This window comes from Ambystoma mexicanum, chromosome 1q (genome assembly GCF_040938575.1).
Source record: "Ambystoma mexicanum isolate Mex_15411 chromosome 1q, UKY_AmexF1_1, whole genome shotgun sequence".
Taxonomy (NCBI): Eukaryota; Metazoa; Chordata; class Amphibia; order Caudata; family Ambystomatidae; genus Ambystoma; species Ambystoma mexicanum.
The window spans coordinates 281,526,518-281,550,492 of record NC_090922.1 but is presented as its reverse complement, the minus strand read 5'-3'; the positions used below and the strand labels follow the sequence as shown (position 1 = coordinate 281,550,492).

At 43.8% G+C, this 23,975-nt stretch overlaps 1 protein-coding gene across 1 annotated transcript in view; it reads right to left on the bottom strand.

Annotated features, from left to right (window-relative positions):
• Positions 1-23,975, bottom strand: part of CDH13 (cadherin 13) — a 2,842,668-nt gene that overhangs the window by 271,191 nt on the left and 2,547,502 nt on the right. The window contains exon 11 of the mRNA XM_069638658.1: positions 9,503-9,645. Coding sequence (XP_069494759.1) covers positions 9,503-9,645 — 143 coding nt within the window. The remainder of the gene's footprint in view (positions 1-9,502; positions 9,646-23,975) is intronic.

The window sequence follows — 23,975 nt, the reverse complement described above, 5'->3', positions numbered from 1 at the left end:
GCCGATGCCATGTAATTGAAGACTTCACTTTAAGACGACTCTTAACCACCTGTACCAGATTTAGGTTAATGGAAGTGTTATAGTTTTGCTTAGCAACATTAATCACAACTTATAGTTATTGTATGTATTTATGGACTTGAATTTGTGTCTATTATTGGATTGATTCAGAGGGATTCGGAGCCTTACAAAGTTTAAAAGGGTGGAGGTGAAAAGAAAGAACAATTTCCAAACGGTATAGGAAGATCAATTTAGACAGATGATGTCAGGGAGTTTTTCTGGCTGAATCAGGTGTGAGGAAAGAGGTATGTTTTGAGTCTGTCTCAAGTGATGATGGAGTGTGATGTGTAGATGTAGAATGATAGGGTGTTCTACACACAGGGTGCCCACTGGATGAATAATTGTGTGTGCAGGTTAGTTTGCAGGGTAGAATGTGTAGGTGGTTTTGGTTGGCTGGTCTGAGTTTGTGTGGGTGATGGGTTTCCGTTAGTTGTGAATGTTGGATGGAGATTTGAGGTGGATGGATTGGTATATTATGCAGAGTCCTTTAAAGACAATTCTCTGGGGTACAGGGAGCCAATGGAGCTGGAATACACCTGGAATGATGTGTGTGTTTGGGTAGGTGCTGGGTGAGTCTTGTGTCATGAATAACTGGATAGCCCTCTATTCCCTCCAACTCAATCCCACAAAACATTGTTTTGACATTGGATTCTGTGATCAAATTAGTAATACCAGATTAGCACCAAACATCCACCAAGTCAACCTATCCTAATGGTGCGCACGTACATAGACCTAATTGTAATATTGTTCATTTCTGCATCCAATTTAGACATTGGATGGACAGTAGAGGTAATCTAACATATATAGAAGGCATGTGTCTTTTCCCTCACATACTATTTTCTGGTATAGGGGACTGAACAGTTCATCTAACATTTTACAAATCCATTGTTCTGACTTTCTTCACCTACAATGGTCTCGGTTTATGCCGTCTTCAAGGAGGCAGAGCAATGCATGTTACTAGTGTAACCAATCCCGATGGGCACAAAAACGGACACAGACCACAACTCACAGTATTGTTGCTATTAATAAACCAGCTGAAACACTGACTACCCACACCGTGTACAGATGTTTGCTGCTGTCGAGCTAGATCCACCCTTTAGCTAATAAAATAAACAAAGAAATAAATCATGTTTTAGTTTTAAGATGAGTTCAATTTACAGAGAGCAAGTGTTTGTGTGTGTGCGTGTGCATGAGAGAGATTGTTGACAGTGTGATGGACCTGTTTCATTGGTCTATTATGAGCACTACGAGTACTTGTCTGGGCAATCTTCCTGTGTCAGTTTTATTCCTGATGCTGCATACATACAGGCTCTGCAGTAGTGGGTTTTTTTAAAATTAAAAATTAATACAAAAGGAGGAGAGTTTATGTTTCTCAGCGATACTTATTGTAGCGGTACACTAAGTCTATGTTTGCTCTTTTGGACTACTTAAGATGACAGTACATATGTATGAGTTATCAGCCACTAATTGATGGATCAGAAGAAAAGCCCCACTTTAATCATCACATCTATTTCGATTTTCGTTGCCTTGAATACAGGTTGTAAGTTGTAGTTTCAATGTTTTCCAATGCTAAAGTTTTTTTTTATGAGATTGCAAGTTAAAACAACTTGGATTCTGTGTGAAAAATATTTAAAAATGTTAGGATATGCTGAAGGATGTAGGAGAATACATTATATTCTCAGTGCATTGTGGAACATCTCAAGAAAATGTACATACTTGCCAGGTTGTTATCAGTTAAAGAACGAGGCACGCAGTTAATCACTGGAACGTGTTAATGTTTTGCAAATGATCCACAGAATTAGTCCAGGCGTGAAAACATATTGTTCTTAGGGGAAAGACGGATGCTGCATTATGGTGCCAAGAGATTCTAGCCATACATCGTTCGTCCCTAATTGGCAGATTATTTGCTGTAAAGTAATCGAGTCAGCATCCTGAGAGTAATTACGCTTAGATTTCTGAGCATCCACTGGGAATGACGAGGGATTCAAATATCCTCCTCGGACCCACAAAGTGGTGGTGGGATAGGCAAGAGTGGCAAATCATGTATGCCACACATTCCCTTGTATGCGAGTTGGGGTACACCATCTTGACATTGTATTGCCTTCCATTCCTGTTAAACCCTTAGAAAAGGAAACAGTGTGATAGCAATCATTTTGAAAGGTGGGTTTACAAGATCCGCATTTTTGCATAGGAATGGCACCTTCATACTTGTTGAACATGTTGTTGATCTCACGGAAAACAAATAGTGGGTTGGTCCAGTCCCTAATTGTTAAGAGTTATCTTAAAAGCCCAAAATATAGTTGCAGATGAAAGAACTACCTTGACACTGGCTAATGTACACACACGGCAAAACATTATGTTATGTAATTGGGTTTTACACCATGCTCCATTGGCATTTGTTTGGTCTCTTGGCACTCTGGTGTATCTGAAAAAGAGAGTGTTTGGGTGTGTTTAGGGAGAGACAAGTCCACTGCACAGGAACGCATTGATCAAGATTGTGATAAGTTACTTGGCTGAAGAGGTGTCTTAGATATCGGTCATGTGTTGTTGCCTTAGTTAGTATAAGTATTTGTGCTGGAATAGAGGATTTGAGCTTGTAATTGTAGGTCATTGCAGGACCCCATTGGCCTTTGCAATAAATGCAATGGATGGAATGTCTAAAGAATGCAAACAAATCGAACAGATACTAGTGGAAAGTCTAGAGCAGAAATCAATAGCCTTGACAGGTTTAAGCCACCTGAGGCAACATTTAAATGTGTTGCAACCATCTCATGCAGAGAGGCCTACTTTGCATTTTTGAGTGTCAATATGGAGCCCACTCGTGCCACCTGCTTTTGGAGCACTAGGTGGTCACTTACAATTGCCTTGCTGTGTCACCATGCCTGTATAGTTTATTTTCGTAAATATGTCAAATGTATATTTGGCTTGTGGTATAAGCTGCAGTTTGAAGCAAAACACAAAGGGCCAGATTCATGGAATTTTTTGCGTGCAGAAAATTGACTTTCAGCACTTTTGCACATGCAAAAGTCCTTTTACTAATTGATGGTTTGGACTTTGTGTGTATTTCGTCTTTGCGTGAAGTCGAGCGCTTTGCGCGTCACTCCAAGCAAAGTTTTGGACACGCCCACACAAAGAAATAAATAGGGGGTAGAACATGCATATTCCTCATTCTCCCAGCAAAATGAGGAATAAAGTGTGCCTGTTGAGGGATGGGCCACGCAAAGAAATTGCACGTCCAGTCATGCACCACTTCATGGATCTCAACATGCAACTTCACGTTGGGAAAAATAACACGCAAACCTTGTGATCTTGTTGCCACATGTTAGGCGCAAAGTACTAAGCGCATAGTAACCAACGTGCAAAGGTTATGCTTATATTGCAATTTAGGGGTGCCAGTTTGTAGTTGAGGTGCTGCTTGGTGATAGGGGTGATCGTATGCAGATTAGATGTGTGCTACCTTGAATTATAGCGGTTCGTACGCAGGTTGACCAGGAGCTGTCTTCATTTACGAGAAATGGTACATGGATTATCGTGGTGCAGTTTTCTGTTATAGTGGTTCATATACAGTCTTGCCGGTGTGCTGCTTTGGTTACGGGGGGACAGCTCACAGTATTTACGGGGTGCTTGATGGTGGGAATAAGGTAAGTGCAAAGGTTGGTATATGTCGCTGGCTTTGGTTTGCATGGAGGCGTGTCATGGGCATTTAGGCCGCTACTCTATTTTCTTTGCGCATAGGGTTACTTTGCGGTTAGAAATCCATAAACACGTGGAACGCGCAAAACAGAATTTTGCATGAAGATAGGCGCAAAGTTGATTTACGCACAAAGTACTTTGCAGAGACTTCATGTTTTTTTATGAATCAGGCCCAAAGGGCTTTAAAGGGATTTTCCCATTGACACATGTTTTTTTTTTGTTTGTTTTTTTTAGCATGCCAAAATGAAAGGTTGGGGCAAAACGTCATGTTTTCAAGTAAGAATAAGCTTATAGCAAATATCAAGCATTATTAAAATTATGTTAAAATAGGCAGCACTATAGGCATCATATATGTCTTCAAAGGACCCCTTACACACTGTACCTTAGAGAGGCTCAGCTTCAGGTCAACGAGGAGGCGTAACAAGGCTGAAACACGTTTCTGGGGTTGCTGATGGTACTCTTGTTCAGAGGAGAATTTCCGAGCATTTCGCTGCAGGACTGCCATTGTGGGCGGGACAAACTGATATCAAATGGATTTATCTCCTCTGTGAATGTTGCAGTGAGCTAAAACGTGGATGCTGACTGTCTTGAGTGGGAGAAATTCCACAGAACAGTTAAATGAACCATGTTCGCTCTCAGTAGAGGAGCTCCCACACTCTTGTTAATTCTGTTTCCTTTTTCAGTCTATTTGATGCATTATTTATGTTTTTTCATAGAGGTTATCAATTATTAATTATTCAAATTTTGCTCTGCTTTGCTCTGAACTTTTTCCTCTCAATTTTCTTTTCAGAATGACATTTTTTCATAAGCGATATATCACTGTTGGGCGCCTTTTATGATCTAATGTGCTGTTTATCGTTCAATGCCAAATGCATGTCAACTGAGATACAGTGGTTTCAATTTTTGAATTGTATAATTTGTTTTATATGAGTTTACATTTATTTCATATAATGGGTTGCGCTGTCTTTCTCTTGACACCATGCAATTCACTGCACTTTATGGATGTATAGCTGACCGAGAATAGGCACACTAGGGGCCTCATTTATCAAAATGTTTTAACGTGGAAAAGTCCCATTGAAAATATTTGTGTAATTCGGGCCCTATATCTTAGTATCAGATTAATATTCATTCATTTGTTTATGCTTCACCCCTTCTGAAATGTTATTTATTATTACTATGGATTCAATGTATCATAATATGGTGAAATACCTTTAATATATAATATTCCCCTTTTTATCATTAAATCCCAATACTGGGCTCCTTACAAATATGTTTGTAATTAATAAGAATGTTATTCTTTGCATTATGCACTTAACACTGTTACACACTGGCACTTCAATGTTCTATCAGTCTGTTTTCACTTTCTTTGCTTTTTTTGCGTAAAACTACACGTGTGGGTAATGCAGATTTATTTCTTTGAATTGACACCTTAAATGTTAGTCCTTTCTTCCTGTTTCCCAACCATGATCAAGGTGCAGGAGTCATTGAAACGCGGCCATTTGCTTGTGTTTCTTTATGAAACTCTGGTAATGAAGAAAGTGAAGTTGTTTATTTTTACTATGGCCGACCTAAACACATGTTGATTTTTCATTGGAGCGGTGGAGCTGTTTGGAAGTGCCTGCCATGTTTGAAATCTTTTGCCGAATTTGTATATTTTTAAATATAGTAGAAGCATTATTTGACATTTTGTATTGGTTTTTCGCACCAGAAATTGATAGTTGCACCTATGTATCTTAAGGGATAATGTGACCCAATATATGAATATGTAGTTGATGTCAGAGAGCTGAAAGCATTGTCCTGGACAAGACCAGGGCACAACAAATGGCTATCAGGATCTAACCATCATCCCAAGGTCGAAACATATCAAAATAATTGGCACATTCACAATCAAACATAGTTGTCACATGTTGATAATATGGGTCATTGAATCCATATATCAGTAACAGTTTATAGTTTTCAAATTACTAATATGAATGTATTTTTCGAAATGGGATTTTATTTTGAGCAGGTTATTTACCCCATCCCTTTTGTGATGTGGACAAATAACCGCATGTAATTATTCCTAATCGCAGGAACAGGGCATCCAACTTGCCAAGCTGGTTTCTTGCGTTCCTGATGCATTTTGGCATTAGAAAAGAACGTGCTTCATCCGTTCTGCAATGCTGAAGACAACATGTTTGTATTGCTGCAGCATTTAGGAGGTAGTGTCCCCTCACTTCCACTGAAGGACTTCCCATCTAAAAGAGGGCCTTTCTAGAGCCATGGATGCAAATGGATCATGCACTAAGGGCAACGCACTTTCCAGAGCACCACTTGTGTGGTCTTTGCCTGTGGTTACCAGTAAGGGATTTTTGGCAAGAAGCCTTAATGAGGCCATGTGAGTGCTTGCTTCAATGTAGCCTTGCACGACTGGAAGTACTGTACACAGGGGCCGACTTTAGCTCACCGCTCCTAATTAAAGCCAATTAACTTGTGCCTGAATCAGGGATCTTTGATTCATTGATCTTTACCTACAGTGTCACCATTCCACACACAAGACTGATGTGCTGGGGAAGAGAAGCAAACAGCCCCATTCCCCGAATGTTGAATGCGAAATAGACTCCATACTTGATGAAGTGTTCTTATTGATGCAAAATAACTTCAGGCAGCATCTAGGGTTACCGGGACATTGCCATTACCTCAAGGCAAGTTGGGACTGCACAAACATAGCTTATGTCCCCTATTAATATAGACCATCTAACAGTGAACAGCCTCAGTAGCCAGTAATAAGGAGCCTATTAAAAGGGGTACACCAAGTATAGCCCAGCACAGTTACAGCCACATGGATATGTGCATTTTGCAAACTCTCCAGGGAATCCTAGGTGTGCACTTCAGCAACCCTCTTTGTCGAGAACTTCCCAACTACTACAACCTTAACAACTCCAATATATTTATAACACAACAGCTCATAAACTCACTAACACAACACGTCTAGCTCAACACGTCCAGCTCATATATAAATTCTACGTGCTCTTCTTTCCTGGCCACCTATCGAGTATGGTATTCAGTTCAGTGTATTCTGAATGACCCACAATTGTACCTATGCATGGGGAACCTATTTCCTTTCCTCACAGATCCCTCTCTTTCACCCTTATTGTGCACTTATATATTCTAATATGCTTGTATTGATTAGGTCATATTTCAAGAAACATTGAACATGCCCTCCCCCCCCACCCCTCCCTCTAAGCCCACCACACCCAACGGATGGGCTCCCTTTTTAGGATAGGTCTAGTCCTCATCCTATTCCTTTTCATAAGGTTTGAAAAATAGACATTTCCAGCTAGCTTTTTCCCTGTACCTGTTTCCCTTGTGTGGTTATGACATTTGCCCCAGCACCTAGAAAGCCGTTTGTTTGCAGTGTGGGCATTATATAAATGCAAATAACATACGGAAGAGAGTGCATGATCTTCTGTCAATGTTAAATGAGTGTTTACCCACTTTGCCTGATCCCCCCCCTCCGCTGAAACCTGGCATGCAAAGATTAACATGATAGCCTCACTGTAAAAAAACATACGGGGGCCCACAGCAAACTTGCCTTCCATCTCTTTTTAGTGGGTGCTGCACTACATGAACAGACCTGGTTCCATGGGAGGTGCTGAATGAAGCAGCTCATTGGAGTGGTACAGGAGGAAATGGCGTGACAAAGGTGCATAAAATGATGCCGGCGGGTGCTGTAGCAGAGGATATAGGGTGTTTGAAAAAAGTCCCTATAATTACATAAGGGAGAGGGTAGTAAACATATGCAGTGTGGCGGGGTAGATAATGAGGGTGGTGGGGAAACAGGGAGCATCCTCTGTGGCAGATTTTGCGAATGACAAGGTGGCATTTGGGTTGAACTTTTCTGTATTCTAGATCACACAAAAAATATTAAAAACCTATACTGTACCTAACGTTAATATTCTTGGCACTATTATTTAAAGAAAACTATAACCAAGTGATCATCAGAATGTCCATTGGACACAAGATCACCTGAGTTCTGTCCCTACTGCTATATCAGTACCCGCGAGGGGGTGGATAGTGTGGTGGCGTCCTACCAGCCAATGTGGAGGCTCTGAGCAGGGGCATTACCAGACGGTAATCCCACCGCTCTGAGTCTCTTCAGGGCTGCAGGCCAGCATCGTACCTACTGGGGAACACGGTAATTGCACTGCCCCCTCTCCCCTTCCAAGGATTTACCTTCCCCTCCCACCCCACTTACCTTCCCCCTTTTCTACCTTTTCAGGAACAGAAACGCCGGAGCATCTCACAACTGAAGAAAGTAGCTTATAGTACGCTGGTCCAGTGGGCCAGGGTACTAACAGCGCTAAGTTCCTCGCAAGGGGGGTGTCATTAATGCATCAGGGACTTTGTTATGGCCCTCGCGTCACTCGGGGCTGAAACTATGGGCCCCAGGGCATTATCTGATGTGGTAATAACCCCTAGCTCGGGGCTTATTGCTAAATATGAAACACATACATTTAATGAATTTGCATTTGTGGCTTGGACCTGGGCAAATGAAAGGTGATTGGATTTTGACCCCGACCCTTGTGTGTTTGTCTCAATAGGGGCTGCCTGCCCCTGTGCACAGTGTAAGCCAGTAGGCTGAATGGCTCGCCTAGCTTTTGTTGTTTGTACTGTTAATTTCAGTCCAATACATGTCTCGTGTGTTTGTTCCCAGATGGGGTCACCTGGCCCCATTTTCCCCACTTTGGCTGTTCTCCTGGTAGTCTCTCTCCTGCTATGTAGTTCTTGGTCTTTGCCCCATCTTGGGTTTTGGTTCCATTCATCCCACTTTGGGGTCTGGTTTCTCTCATCCCGGCTTGGGATTGCTGGTCTCTCACCTCGCCTTGGGGTATTGTTTCCCTTACTCCACCTTGGGGTCTTGTTTCTCTTACACCACCTTGGGGTCCTGGTCCCTCACCACGCTTTGGGGTAAATTTCACTCACCGCACTGTGGGGTATCTGGTCCCTCAGCATGCCTTGTGGTTTTGTTTCTCTTACTCTGCTTCGGGGTTCGGGACTCACACCCCGCCTTGTTGGGTTCTTGGTTCTCTCGCCATGCCTCAGGGTTTTGTTGCCCCTCTCCTCCACTCTACCCATTCCCTGGAGCCACTGCGCACCTCTGTTCTGTGAATTGTTCTCCTCTGGGTAATCTGTGTGCTCAGTCACTGCGCCACTACCTTTCTGTTTCCTTCAGAACTGTTTGGTTTCATCATACTTACACACCCAGCTGAGCAATGTACTCAACAGGGATCTTCTTTATTGTTTTGACAACAATAATTTGGGGAAGTAGTTGAAGGCCCTCAAAGACAAGTCCAACTGTATTGAAGGGTGAGAAATTCAATGTACATAGGGACATTTTCTCTGAAACTCGTACTTGAGTATGCTTATTTTTAGAAATGGCCTTCAAATAATTGTCAATATGTCAAAGGGTCAATATGATCCTTCCTCATAACCCATTGTGGCTCAAAGATTCAGATCACAAGCCTAGTTTTCAAGCAGTTTTACAAGTTAGTGTTCTTGGTACATTTTTCACTCATGCATGACATTCTCTGACAATGATCACCACCTAGAGCTCTAGCTCAGGTCAGTATCACAAGAACTACTCTAGCCTCTAGTCCCTGGTAATATTCTATTTCCATTGGCTCATGACTGCATATTTTCATCCATGAACAAAAACAAAGATATATTTGATGAGTGAAGTGGTCTGTGATATGTTTCAAAAAAGACTCACCATTGTCTATTGCCAGGAACTGTGCTGCATACGTGTTGTTGTGAACAAAAGGGGATTCCCGATCCAAGACACCTGCAGTGTGAACGGTACCACTTGTGGGGTCAATACTCAACCAGCCAGCTGGATCTTTGTAAATGGAATATCTAAAAGAGGAAACACATACAATAAAATGGTCAAGACATGTTCAAGTTCAAATAATAGATATGTATAGACATGGCATGAACTGTCTGTGTTAATTATAAAGACCAGTAAATGCATAGACACAACACCCTTTCAGTTTCAGAGCAATTGATGGTTCATTTATCATCCCATTGTATTAATTAGTCATGATAAAGAGTGCATTTTGGCATTAGTTGCCTGTAAAATGCAGTCCAACTAAGTGTCACCTATTATAAGGGCAGATGTTCAACGTCAACATGAGAGGGGCAGGTCAACTACGTGGCAATAATTGCTATTTTGTGGCGTTGCATATATTGAGGGAGATGGTGGAGTTCATAAATCTGGGACATAGTAACTAATGTTCTTTGGTATTCGGCTTCTGAGTAAACTGGTGTATCGGTTTGTTATTGCAGCATAGTTGGTACACTCCTGAAGGTGGGACTACTGACCAAAGCACTTTGAGTTAACCTGCCATTGGCACCGTTGCTGGACTTTGCATTTTACTTATTGATATGCATTTGGAACTTACCATACAAAACATGTGTTTTAAACAAAACCTTTATAAAGAGCAAATTCATCAATAGGAGGGTTTTGAATTTGTATTGAAAGTAGTGGTCCCTTTAGGGGCTGGGTGGGGGCACACAAAACACTTTTCTGTGGTCTCATTGGTACATCCAAAGGCCATTTGTGATACGGCCTGTTTGCTCTCTTTGTGCCTGAAACAAAGCATCATAGAAGTTTTATGAATGTCAGAATTTGATATGTTGTGGCAATGACTAAAAACCACCATATGTTAATAAGACACTTCAAGTGAACAAGAAGGCTTGGTAACAAAATAGAATAAAGCTGAAGGCTGCTTTGTTTTGTAAGTTCAAAGAACTCTGAGGTGAATTACAATACCTTGTAGGGATTATGTTGTGACTTATAATAAATACATAGTCACCTCCTTCAATGCCTGGTTTCATCTCACACTGATAAAAGATAGCGTTCCAGTTTTTCTGACAAGCCACACAACATGCAAGCTGTAGTGTGTTGAAAACAAATATTATACGCAGGTTTAATACAATATATTTAATAGTCCAGTTTTGGACTAAAATATGTTGGGACATGAAGATAATAGAGAGCTTATAAAACTCAAAAGATAGTACCTGATAAACATATAGGGGATCCACTCAGGTAAAGCTAATCACAAAAAACGTGCAAAGATCCCCTACACTCGCAGGCCTCTATTCACACTGCAGATGCACTTATTTAATATAGTACACCTCAAATATATTTTGTATATCATAAATATTTGCATTCATTCTAGTTATCTTTATTAGAAAACATGTAATTAAACACATAGTAACAGCACGCAAATTGAATAAAAAAAGCACAAGAATCATCTCACAAACATATTACATCAGTCATCTATAAATCACATAGTAGTATCAATATGCAAACAACAAAATATAAAAATCCCTTCACCGCACCCAGTGACATTTGTGAACCAACACAACACTGTGGCAGGCAAGTTAAAACAACACAAATCGCTGTGTCCAGGATATCCGCCCACAGCCAATGTCCCCCACAACATGTTTCTGTTCCCTTTGTTGTAGAACTTTCTTCAGGCTGCCTCTATTAATATCTTGACCACAAAGTGGAACTATTTATGAGAAATACTTCACAATTAAAAGTCGCAAGATGCACCCACTTGCCTAAGATAAATCACAAATAATGAATATACATTCATAAGAGATGCCTACAAAATCACATATTTTTTACTCAGAACTAAATGTATCAAATTACCTCATGGGAACACCCAGTTGAAGGGTGGTACAATAGTTACAAATATCATGAGGAATTGAGAAGGCAAGCAGTCCACTTGAAATAAAAGGGGCTCAGTTCACAGGCCAACCACCACAAAATGGCTTTATGACTTAAAAGATATGTAACTAATCTTTATCATAAGTAGTATAGGACAGCATATGACAAAGGCATTGCTGGGTGGGGGGGTGCTGATGGGCTATAGCCCCGGGTCTTTTGGTTGTAGCTACGGATAGAAGCTTAGGGGCAACAACCAAAAGGCTAGCTAGCCCCAAATCCTGCCAGTCCCAGCATTAGCGTAGCCCCAGATCTAGCAACACCCCTGGCAGATGGCTTATCAAACTCCAGTCTCTCAAGTTAAGCCTGCTCGCAATAATTGACCACCATTGCAGTTCCAAAAGCGTAGCATAATGTCTTCATATTGCATCCAATGCCTTGCTGTGCCATGAAAGAAACATCTGTAATACATCTGCACACCACCGTATAATACTGGAAGGACAATATGTCATTCAGAGTAAGGTAGGGCTCCTGGTGATGAATCTATACTGCCCAGGAGGGCTATATTATCATCAGATACAGTTGAAAGGGTCAGTAGAACAAGTGTGCTCCCTTATAACTAATTTAGAGAATACAGAATATATGAATGACATCTGGTCTCACACTTTAGTTGGTGTGATAGTTTACATTTATATTTTTAGAATATATACATGTATTACTAGATAGTGCAACACAGAACACCAACTTATATACATAAATCAATATAGATTGCAACATATACATCAGCAAGATAAATTCCTTGCAGTAAAGTACATAGTGTCAACTCAATATGAATTCTACAGTCGAGGTCAAGCACGATAGGGGTCATATACACATGCAAAGGATACATATAATGTACAACAGTTTACAGAGTGGAATTTCGATATAGCACTGTGAAAAGAGTTAATGTCTACACCACGGTGTGTCATCCTTTTGTAGGGGCTGGAATGTAGCCATGTTCTTCTAAGGGCCTTCGTCAGGACAAAAGAAGACTGATGTCTGGGTGTTCAGTAGATGCGTGTGGACATATGACTGGGCCAGAGGAAGGTAGATATCAGTCTGGAGGGGTCAATTGTCACTTAAAGTGCTTGTCCCTGGGCGCCTGTGTCAGGGCACCGTGAATGATAAAAGTATTGCAGAGGAAAAGCTGCGTGACTTCATGCATGGGCGTATATTATGCAAAGCTCTCGAGCAGTGCGACCTGCAAGTAGCATGGAGAAGTGTGCCGCGTCTCGCTCAGGGTGGCAGTGTGGCGGCAAAGTAAATAGTGCTCACGCACACACGATCAGTGTCCGATCTGCGATGTCGGCGTGAGGTGCACGACCGTGACACGTGGTAAAAATAGTGTGCAGCAGATGCTCGGGCACCCAGCCCCAAAATAGTGCAATCAATATAGTATTGCAGATTCAATCTGCAGCGAGACTGATGGCATGGAGGCGAGGTATATGTCATTCAGCCTAACTCGAAACAGACCCACAAGTGTCAACATTAGAAAACAATCCCCTGTAACAACACAGATAGTTTTCTAGTCTAAAGACTCGAAATGTGCTTTAAATCTGTCAAAGCCCACTGTTACATCCGCTTTGCGTCCCGCTATGCGGTGATGCAAGGCGTTCTGAATAAAAACCCCGCCCCGCTCCACGGGAGCAGTTCCAGGAAAGACACCAATGCACATGTGTCTGTGTGTTTGTTGCTCCCGTTGGAGCTGCGTAGCGGGGCCTTGCTGCCCAAGGCCTATATCTCCATTCTCCCGCCAACGCCTCGGTCGGGAGTTTGGAACATAACACTGGTGACGAGGAAGCGAGACAAAAAGACACACGCGATGCCGCTGCCCAGCAGACACAGCCCTCGGAGAGGGCAACATTTTTGAATCATGGTGGGGGCACCCAAACCCCCACCTGAAAAAAAAATAAAAATAAAATGTGTTCCCTTTTCCTCAAGAATCCGAAAAGCCCACAGAGCAAACAAGTGGATGGCAACTGATTTGCCCACACCCACGGCCACGAAATACAGCACGGGAAGGCCCGAACACCATAGGGCAGGCAGTCTGATGCCCAACAGCTGGTAGAGGAATCAGCCTCGTGCCCAACACGTGGACACACGATGGGGAAGCCGAGAGGAATCGCCCACAGACTTCCAAGGTGAGGGAACATTTGCCACAAGTGCGCACTGTTAGACGCCAGATCCACGAAATATGGCGACAGGCACGTCCACTCCCAGGCCCGGCACGACCTCTAGAATGGCTGCGAACCTGTCACTGTCCACGCTGCAAGCACGCCCGCAATGAGGAACAACCATTGCACTCAACCCTTTTGATCCGTACACCGCCCCATCATCAGTTGGCCCACGATGGTAGTTGTGGAAACAAAAGTTTGAGATGACCATGGAGTGCAAAGACATTACCACATCAAGTAAAATGAGGTCGCACCGCCTACTTAATGTTGGAGGTGAGGTCCTACGCATCTTCAACTCGCTTACCATCACGGATGGGCTCAACGTTTACCAGCAAATGAAGGACGCCCTGATGGCCCACTTTATGCCCACTTTATGCCCCAGCTCAATCCAGACTATAAGACATTTATATTCTGCACCACCATTCAGAGGATGAGACACTGGATGCCTATCACACCAGGCTCCGGAAACTCGCAATCTCATGTGAATTAACGGACATTGAAAAGGAGATCTGACGCCAACTCATAAATGGGATACACTCAGAGAAGCTAAGCAGGATGGTGCTAAGCCAAAAAGGAATTTCCCTGACCAGAATCCTGGAACTTGGCCGCCACAGGTAACTGGCACATACCGGGGCGGCACACATGGGCACGACCCTACAGAAACTACAGCCGGCTCTCACGATGGCAACCGTCGCCCAAATCACGAATCACCAATTCACGAGGGATGAGGCCAGTGGAAACAGCATGCATCCCAGATGGCAACACAGAATCCCAGGACCCACAGAATGCGAGTGGTGCGGGGGGCCTTGCCACGGACGACGAAACTGCCCGGCCCAAGGTACCACATGCGGGGCATGCAGCAGAAAAGGCCACTACGTAAAAGTATTCAGATCGTAGGGGGTACCACAACAGCAACCACAGGCACCCTAGGACAAAAATGCAGGAAAGAAAAAGAAACAGGCCAGCGCCCGCCGCGTCGAAACAGCAAACTCGTCGATTGAGGAGGAAGGGGACGATGTGGCACAGACTCAGCAAGAAGAAGGGAAAGAAAGTATACCTAATTTCTGCACTAAACTATGGAAGCACAACACCCATAAGGAAAATTCGAAGACAAAAATGCCAAGTAGCGATCCAAGGGAAAGACAGGCAAATGACTATAGACACGGGGGCGTCCGTCGACATCATGCCACTGACCGCATTCAGAAAATGACGGGCCCAACTTGCCCTGAAATCGACGGACACGCTACTATTTGCATATGGGTGCAAGACTCCACTGCCCATAGTAGGCAGATTGCTAACCACACTTAGCAAGGGTAGAAAATCACTGCAGTCAAAAATCTACATGGTAAACGCAGGCATTGAATGTCTTCTGAGCGGAGACGCAGCAGAGTACCTGGGGCTGATAAGCGTCATATGCGAAGTGACCGACTCACAAGACGTCGACAACATTCTCAAGAAATACCCGAACCTCCTCAAAGGGATTGGATGCCTAAAAGAGAAGTCAATCAAGCTGCACATCGATGAGTCTGTCCAACCGCGAGCAGTGCGACACCGAAGATCGCCATTCCACATACAGAACCAGGTGGAAAAGGAGCTTCGGGCACTGGAGAAGGCGGGCATCATCGAGGAGGTGACTGGGCCTACGTCGTGGGTGTCACCCATGGTTGTCACCAAGAAGCCCAAACAACGCCCAAAGGGAGATTATGCATTTGCATGCGCCTCCCCAACGCTGCGATAAAACGGGAGTGTCACATCACCCCGACCCTCGATGAAATAGTAGCAGACCTCACAGGATCCAAGATATTCTCAAAGGTTACCCTGAACGCCAGATATCACCAACTGAAACTACATTGTGATTCCTGGTACATCACAACATTCTCAACTCACATTGGCCTACGCAAATACAAGCGGCTCAGCTTCGGAATCTCCTCGGCAGCCAAAGTTTTTCAACAAACAATCCAGGAGGTGATACGCGACATTCCGGAGGTCCTAAACGTCAGTGATGACATTCTCATTCATGCAGAAAACAAGGAAGAACACGTAAGGAGGCTTCACATGCTACTCAGCAGGTTAGTGAGAGCTGGATTGACAATTCACAAAGAAAAATGCGAGTTCCTAAAGGAAGAGATCTCTTTTTTTGGGTACATCTTCAACAGCGCTGGCATTTTGGTGAACCCCCAAAAAGTAGCAGACATCCAGGCTGCTTCACCCCCCACCACACCAACGGAGGTTCGCAGTTTCCTAGCAATGGCTACCTACTGCGGAAGGTTCATCCCGAACCTGGCCACGCTATCAGAACCCCTTTGAGAACTCATGAAGGCCAGCACGAAATGGGATTGGGGCCCACCTACTAAGAAGCATTCGAACACATCAAGGCATCACTCTCGGCAGACAAAACCATGGCATATTACGATCCTGCACTGGCAACAGAACTGTATGTTGACGCTAGCCCCGTGGGTCTGGGAGCCATCTTCATACAGGTGGCTAACACAGGAGAGTTGATGCTGATTGCCTATGCATCCCGCGCACTGACTCTGACAGAGCAATGTTACTCCCACATCGAAAAAGAAGCGATCGCAGTACTGTAGGGCTGCCGCCATTTTCATCTATATCTATATAGCTGAAAGTTCAAGACCTATACTGACCACAAACCACTACTCCCGATCTTCACAGGCACTTCATCACATCCCCCTGCCAGAATTGCAAAGTGGCTGCTACATCTACAACAATATGACTTCGAGCTAGCATATCAGCCAGGCAGTGGTAACCCAGCAGATTTCCTGTTGAGACACCCAAGAGCGGCCACACCAGGGGAAATACATGTGGCGGAGGAGATGGAGGAACACATTTTCCAGGTGGTACACACTATGAAGCCAAGAGCCATCAGAATAGAAGACATCGTAGAGGCCACGCAAAGTGACCCTTGTTGTGATCTGGTAAAAGACACGATCATCTTGAGGGAATGGAAGTCCTTCCGCAAAATATAAATCCACAACAGAACAGCGGAAGCCAAAGAATTCCTCACGGGGATCTTCACGGTCAGACAGGACCTATCTATAACAGAAGAGTGGCTCATCATACGAGGGACTCGGATCGTCATCCCCGCAAGCCTACAGGACAGAGTAGTGGCGCTGGCGCACAAAGGCCACCAAGGGATGGTGAGGACCAAGGCCCGGATAAGGCACTGCGTCTGGTTCCCCCACATAGATGGAAAAGTAGAGCAGCTAGTCAACACCTGCCTCCCATGCCAAATAACAGGGGCGCTGCCCAGTCCCGAACCCATCCTATCTGCGGAGAGAGGGTCCGCTAGATGGGATGCCATCAGCATAGACTTCTGCAAACTACAGGAAAGCACATACCTGCTGGTGACGATCGACGACCACTCCAGGTACCCCGAGGTCGAAATCGTCAACTCCAAGGCAGCAGAGGCGGTCATACCCGCAATCAAGAAAATGTTCGCAATGCACAGACTTCAGAGGAGGATTAGGAGTGACAACGGCCCACCGTTCCTAGGAGAGGAATTCAAGAAATATATCACGGAACTCAACATCCGCTACCACCACATAATGCTGAGATGGCCGCAGGCAAATGGCGATGTTGAACGTTTCATGCGGACAATGAACAAAGTTTTGCACTTGTCGTGCATTAACGCAAGCCCCTGGAGAGTGGACTTATACCGATTCATAAGGAACTACAGGGTAACACCCCACAGCACTACGGGAATACCGCCGGCAGACATGAGGTATGGAACGATCATCAACTCATCCATCCCGCACCATACAAGCATGAGCACAGACACGAATTACCACAAACGCACCAAACTAAGGAGGACCGTGGTGAATGCACACATGAGCAACAAAAGGAATGCCAAGAGGTCCCACCATCAAGTTGGTGATCAAGTGGTAATGGTGAGGAACCCATCGAAATCAAAATTAAACACCCAATACAATGCCGTCCCATGGACTGTAAGACAGAGGCATGGCACCATGATAACAGCCAAGAGGGGACAAAGACAAGTAACGAGAAATGCATCCTGGTTCAAGGCAGTACCAAAGGATCTATGGACGGACGGAGAGCCACAACCAGAGGAAGAAGAAGACCCGCCCATGGGGGAGGGACATGACCACCCAGAAGATGAAGCGACCATGGAGGAGCCACCGAGTGAACCAGAACTGGGTGAGCCGAATGATGAAGGTGATCAACACGATGGGGGCCAGGGTTGTGCCCCCATGGGTGGACGATATAGTTTAAGAACTGCGCCCCAGGCCCCGGCCAGACTCAGAGACTATGTGTGGTAGAAGACCCGATCGAGAGACTAAATAACTCTCTGGTTAAAACAGCTTGTCAAAGTGATGTTTGTTGGTTAATGTTTTGTTTAAAATAAAGGAGGAATGTTACATCTGCCTTGCATCCCGCTACGCGGTGACGCAAGGCGTTCTGAATAAAAGCCCCGCCCCCGCTCCAAGGGAGCAGTTCCAGGAAAGACACCAACACACGTGTGTCTGTGTGTTTGTTGCTCCCGTTGGAGCTGCGCAGCAGGGCCTTGCTGCCCAAGGCCTATATCTCCATTCTCCCACCGACGTCTCGGTCGGCAGTTTGGAACATAACACCCTCCTGTGAAATGGATGCGTACCAAGCACATGCCTCCGCGAATTCATACGTTTAAACTGATTGCGGGTCTGAGCTCTGATTAAATAGGGAAATGTACTCGCCCAATCGGTCTGGCGGTATCCTTTTGAATAACCAGGACTCGTGAGCGTAAACACCTTCACTAATCATCACGTGACTAACGGACGAAACCACAGGTTTAATAATAGAGCAATCTGAGATCCAGGTTTTCATTCACATAGACATACCACCATAAAGGTCTCCTTGTCAGCTAATGGCGGGAAATTGTGAGAGACAGTTCAGGAGAAAGAAACCTTAACGTATGGGCAACACTTTACACACTCGTAGCTTGACTTTCGCTCTGTGCTGAATTAGCAGCAGCATTATTGCATTTGAGTAGTGCTACATCTTTTTATTACGTATTACGCATGAGTAGGTATGTCACAACTAGACTGTAACACAGAGATTTGCCTCAGCAGTTTCGCTTTTGTGAATTTCAAACTTGAAAAATGCGTAATTCTCCCCACTTTCCACACTTGCTGCTTGCAATGGGAAAATGTCTTTGTAAATCTGGTTTTCTATGTTTTCAGAAGGCATTAATGCACATGAATGCACTGAGTAGCTTATGACAATCATGTCATCCAATCGGTGAATGCAGGCATAGATCGTGTTACATGTTCTATCCGTTGTTTATGGCATATAAACAACCAATCATATCATATCATATTCAATGTTTAACGTGTTTGACAGCGTGTATACGCAGATGGCTTCCAAGCTGCTCTTAGCCTTATAAATGTGCTTCAAGTAAATACCCTTATGTGGTACTCATTTACCAAGACAGAAGGTCATTGTCCCGGGAGGATAGCACAGCGGCAGCGTGCGCGTCTTGGAAGCAAGACGACACAAAGCAACAACAGGTTCGATCCCCGGGTCCGCGCTTAGAAACCTCCGAGTGTTTAAGCGCGTTATAAATACGTAACAAAGAAAAAAAAAAAAAATCTAATCTTAATCTGTGTTTCCTCTGTAACAGCGCCTCGATGCCTCATGGGCTGCAAGTGCGCTTAACAAATGCAAAATAAATAAATAAATTGGTTTAGTAGATCAGCCACATATGGAGTCATTTAATTAAAAAATGTGTTTGGGCACAAACTGAACGTTAATGAATTCATTCAGAAGCCTGCAGTAGGAGCATCAGTCATGTGCTCAGGTGAGAGACTCATTTTTAAGTGACTGTTAGGAATATTTGTATTTTGATCAGATCACCCCCCTCGTACCCCCATTAGGAGTTAAGCTCTCGACTATCAATTTAAATTCTGGCACTTTACACATTTTATAGCTTATTTGCCATAACGCTATCCATTCAAAATAACATTACTGTTTACATGTATGAGATATACAGGCAGGAAAGCCTGCTTGAGTGAGAATGCACAATTGCCAACAATCGGACACACCCCGTCCAGTATGATCCGCGTTTCCTTTTCTTTAAACATTTACTAATATACTACACAAGCACGTACATAACCAGCCATGAACCACAACGTGTTAAATATATGTTGCCGTACACCGCTCATCTAACAACTTGTATATGTTTTCTCAATGCATTAGGGACACCGGTACTCCCCTGCAATGAGAAAATGACATCACGATTCAGCTAAAGCCAGCACAGAGTGGGCCTGATTAACCAAGCCTTTTTCAATGGGAGTATGCCATTGTGAAACGCGTTTGGAAATCACCCCCAGTGTAAAAAGCTGTCCTCTAAACAGAGTTCTAGCTGCCACTTAAAAGAGTAGGGTCTCCTCGAGAGTTGGCGGTAGCAATGAAAACGCTTAGTGTTTTTAAATACCGCCTATATATTTTTTTTGCATTAAATACATCCTTATCATGAGTTGGGATTGCATGGGGGTATTTACCACTTGAGGCACAGAGAAGTTACTGCATGGAGTAAAAATGCATTATTGAGCTTATGATGCAATTTCTTTCTACCACCGGCAGAGTGTATCCCATGCAATCACAACCCAGAATTCGGTGGCATGTTAGAAAATACTGCCTGTTTACTGTTGCTGCAGCACTTATACGAGGCTCTTAAAGGGCGGACCAGCTCTTATGAGGCCTTTGTGCTCCATCACCTTTCTCCCACAAGGCAGTGTAATTTGCTGATACGGATGGGCATGCGCTTCTTCAGTGCACTGCTGGAGTTTATTACAAGAGAGCCTGCTCCATGCTAACACTTCTTGGAAACTGCAAAGCGTTGTTTATTAGCCTGCTAAATGTAATTGTGTGCAACACATTAGAAGCTGCATGTGTATTGTGTATGCATGCTGTTGGGATTGTACGTATATTACACAAACCCACGAGTGCAAGGTGTCTTGCATCAGAAAAAGGGCACGAAAACAAATATTCAAGCGTAAATGATGTGGCTTTGCATTGTAAGAAATGTACAAAGCAGCTGTATGTAGACATGGCATTGTCATCTACAGTCTGTGCCACCCCGTGCATTTGCTTGTTAACAGAACATATAAGTGACATACAAAACCTTTATGAAGTTGGTGTTGCTTCATTCCATGTATCATGCTAGTGTGTAAACACGGAACACAAAAACACATTTATTTTTAATGCATTGAACTGTATACAACTTTTCCAAAATAGAAAGAAGATAGGAGTATTGAAGACAACTTGCATGGACTCTGTTATACAATGTATGGACATAGGCAGTCAGAATTCACAACCAGCTCCCGCAAGTAGCCCAATGCATTCTTTTATATGCTGTCTACTGGTTTTTGAGAGTGGTGACTTGTGCGATTCCCCTACTATTATTGTCTTTGCCACTGCACACTCCTTCTTGCCGCGGCTAATTTGCATGCCGTTTATCCACAAACAAATAGAACTAAACCAGTTTCTTCCAGTGCTATTTCCCACAGCCTGATTAACAAGCAGAGGTTGTCATCTTCCACCATGACTATGACACATATGACAGGCCCACTCCTTTGGTTGGGATCTGCACCCCACAGAGTAGGGAGTTGGCAGGAATAAAAACAGCAAGAGGAATTCCAGCCAATAATCAAGTGCCTCTGGGTCATACCACTCAAGAGCTGTAACGCTCTGTCCCACAAACCACCAATCTGCCCCTTCCACAATTGGGACGAGAGTAAGGCAAACATTCTGTTAACACTGATGGAGCGCATATCTAGCGTGATGAAAACTAGCACAGCAATTTGCATTGGAGGAATCGTTGCCTTCAGATTTCTATCAGCCAACTATGCATGGACCTTTGCTACCGAGAAGGACCAAAAGGAGAATCGGCTGGGCACACATACCCCTTTGCTCTTATAAGTCACACTCTGTCATTGCGCTCTCCCAATAATTACTCTTTACATTCTGCTTGGTCTAGTAGTTGTGAGTTCTGCCACAGCCTTTGCCTTTTGCTTAAATATGGTTGCATGCATTTAGCAAATGTTTTGTGAATAACTCCCCTGTGTTGCTCCCAGGCATCTTGGCGTATACGTATACCTCATCCGGAGTCTGTCTCCTATGCATGAATCACCTATAGTGCATCACTGGCTTCATTGCATCTCCCGTCTTCTCTTCACTAGACAGAGATTTTACGTATCTACCTTCATAGGATTGTGAACCAAACGTTTGACCATCTCTATATTGTATGTTCTAAGTCATTATCCTTAGGAGGTGAAGAGAACACTTCATTTGAAACGTTATCATTGAGGTTTGCATTGGCCCTACCACTTAATTTTGCTAGCCTTACATACTCCGTTTTTTTTTTAATACTTACGACCCCTGGACCTTCTTGGCACTCCCCATGCCTAACCACTCAATTCCTTGCACCTCGTAGAGGGACTTAGGAAACTGTTGAACGCTATAGAGCAGATTCAATTGAAGAGTACTTTCCAAGGCTACTCCTTATCTAGCCTACTTCCAGAGTGTATTTGCCTCGCCCAAGAACGGCAAAATGGGATTGAGGACTATACTCCATCGGTCCAGCTTCAAATACTATCTGATGGACGGATTCAAGAAGGTCACTCAAGCAGATTCTGTGCATTTTGAAAGGGGGGGGATTGGTTGTGTGGCCTAGATCTGAAGGATGCCTACATGTACACTTCCATCTGGAGGCCCCACAGATACCTTGCTTGCTTCTCCATGCAGAACCCTTGGTACCAGTACAAAGACCTGCCCTTCGGCTTGAGCAACACTGAGTGTCTACCAGAGAGATAACTGGATGACTGTCTGATTCCTGGTCCCACCCCATTACAGGTGATGAATTTGCTCAACTATTTTGACTGTCTAGCGTTTGCAATGGGCCTCACATTCAATTAAGAGAAATCGACACTACAGCAGACAAACACATTTTAGTATATTTGGGATTGTGTAAAAGTTTAGGGCCTACCTCCTAATCCCCCATGCTCACCCACCCACCAACTATGCGGATCCTGACTTTACTCTGCATACAACAAACTTCCTAAGAAGCAAGCTCCTCCCAGCAGTAAAATATCAGTGTACGTTGTGACTGATAGTCTTGTGAATTTTGGTAGTTCACCATGATAGGCTGCATGTGAGGCTAATACAACTCACCACACAATGTTCAAAGAGTTCACAACTGCAGTACATCTCTATGTCATTACACTCGTACCTCCATTGCTGCATGGAATCAAGTCATCTCAAAAAGGTTAGGCGGTGCACTTTTCTTCCTTTATATCTGCCTCCATCTTGCCAGACTCTAGCCTCTCTGGTTGGGGAGCAGTGATGGACTGGTGGGAGGTCTATGACATTTGGAATCAGGAAGAATGGAATTTCACACACATTTCTCAAACTTAAAAGCCATCTTCCTGGCAATAGAAGCCCTCTGGTCTCATCTGCAGGGGTAATTGAGGTGTTCACCACTGCAATATTTATTTTACAAGCAGGACGGGCTGAGGTTGAAAAATGTGTAACTGGTGTCTGTAACACTCCATTTCCCAATAGCATCCCACCTACCTCCTGGCTGAGAAGGGGGAATATTTGTGTTGATGCCTTAAGCAACAGTTGCGTGCTGCCATGAGTGGGAGATGTGTTGGGGGATGCTGATCCTGTTATTTTTTCCTGCAGGCTTTGGGGACATTGATACTCTACATAAGAACAAGAAATGCACACTATGCCACCTGGAATGGGGAGGGCTCACAAGGTGACACATTTCTCAGCATTGTGGCAATGTTATTACTGGCAATTCCATTACACATCCCCACTCTGGTTAACCAATTATGCTAAGACACTCCTCTACATGCGATTCTAAAAATGTCATTTATGCATTGAAATGTCCGTGTGGTTTTTACTATGTTGGTATGACCACAAGGAAAGCAAAGATTCGTTGGACAGAACATAAATCCAACATAAGGACGAGAAACTCCAACTCACCAGTGGCCTTGCACTTTCTTGAAGCTCGACACACAATAGCACAATTGAAATGTGTTATAGTTGAAAAAGTGACTTTGGGAAGCAGGGGTGGTGACCTAAATAGGAAACTACTGCAACGTGAGGTGCTCTGGATAGACCTCCTAGACTGTATCTTCCCCAGAGGAATGAATAGCGAATCCGATCTCATGTGTTTTGTGTACATTTCTTGTCAATTGAATATGTGGATGAGTGTTATTTCCAATGTACTCCTTAACTCCCTATGATCATTGTTGCACGGATACATAGTGTGT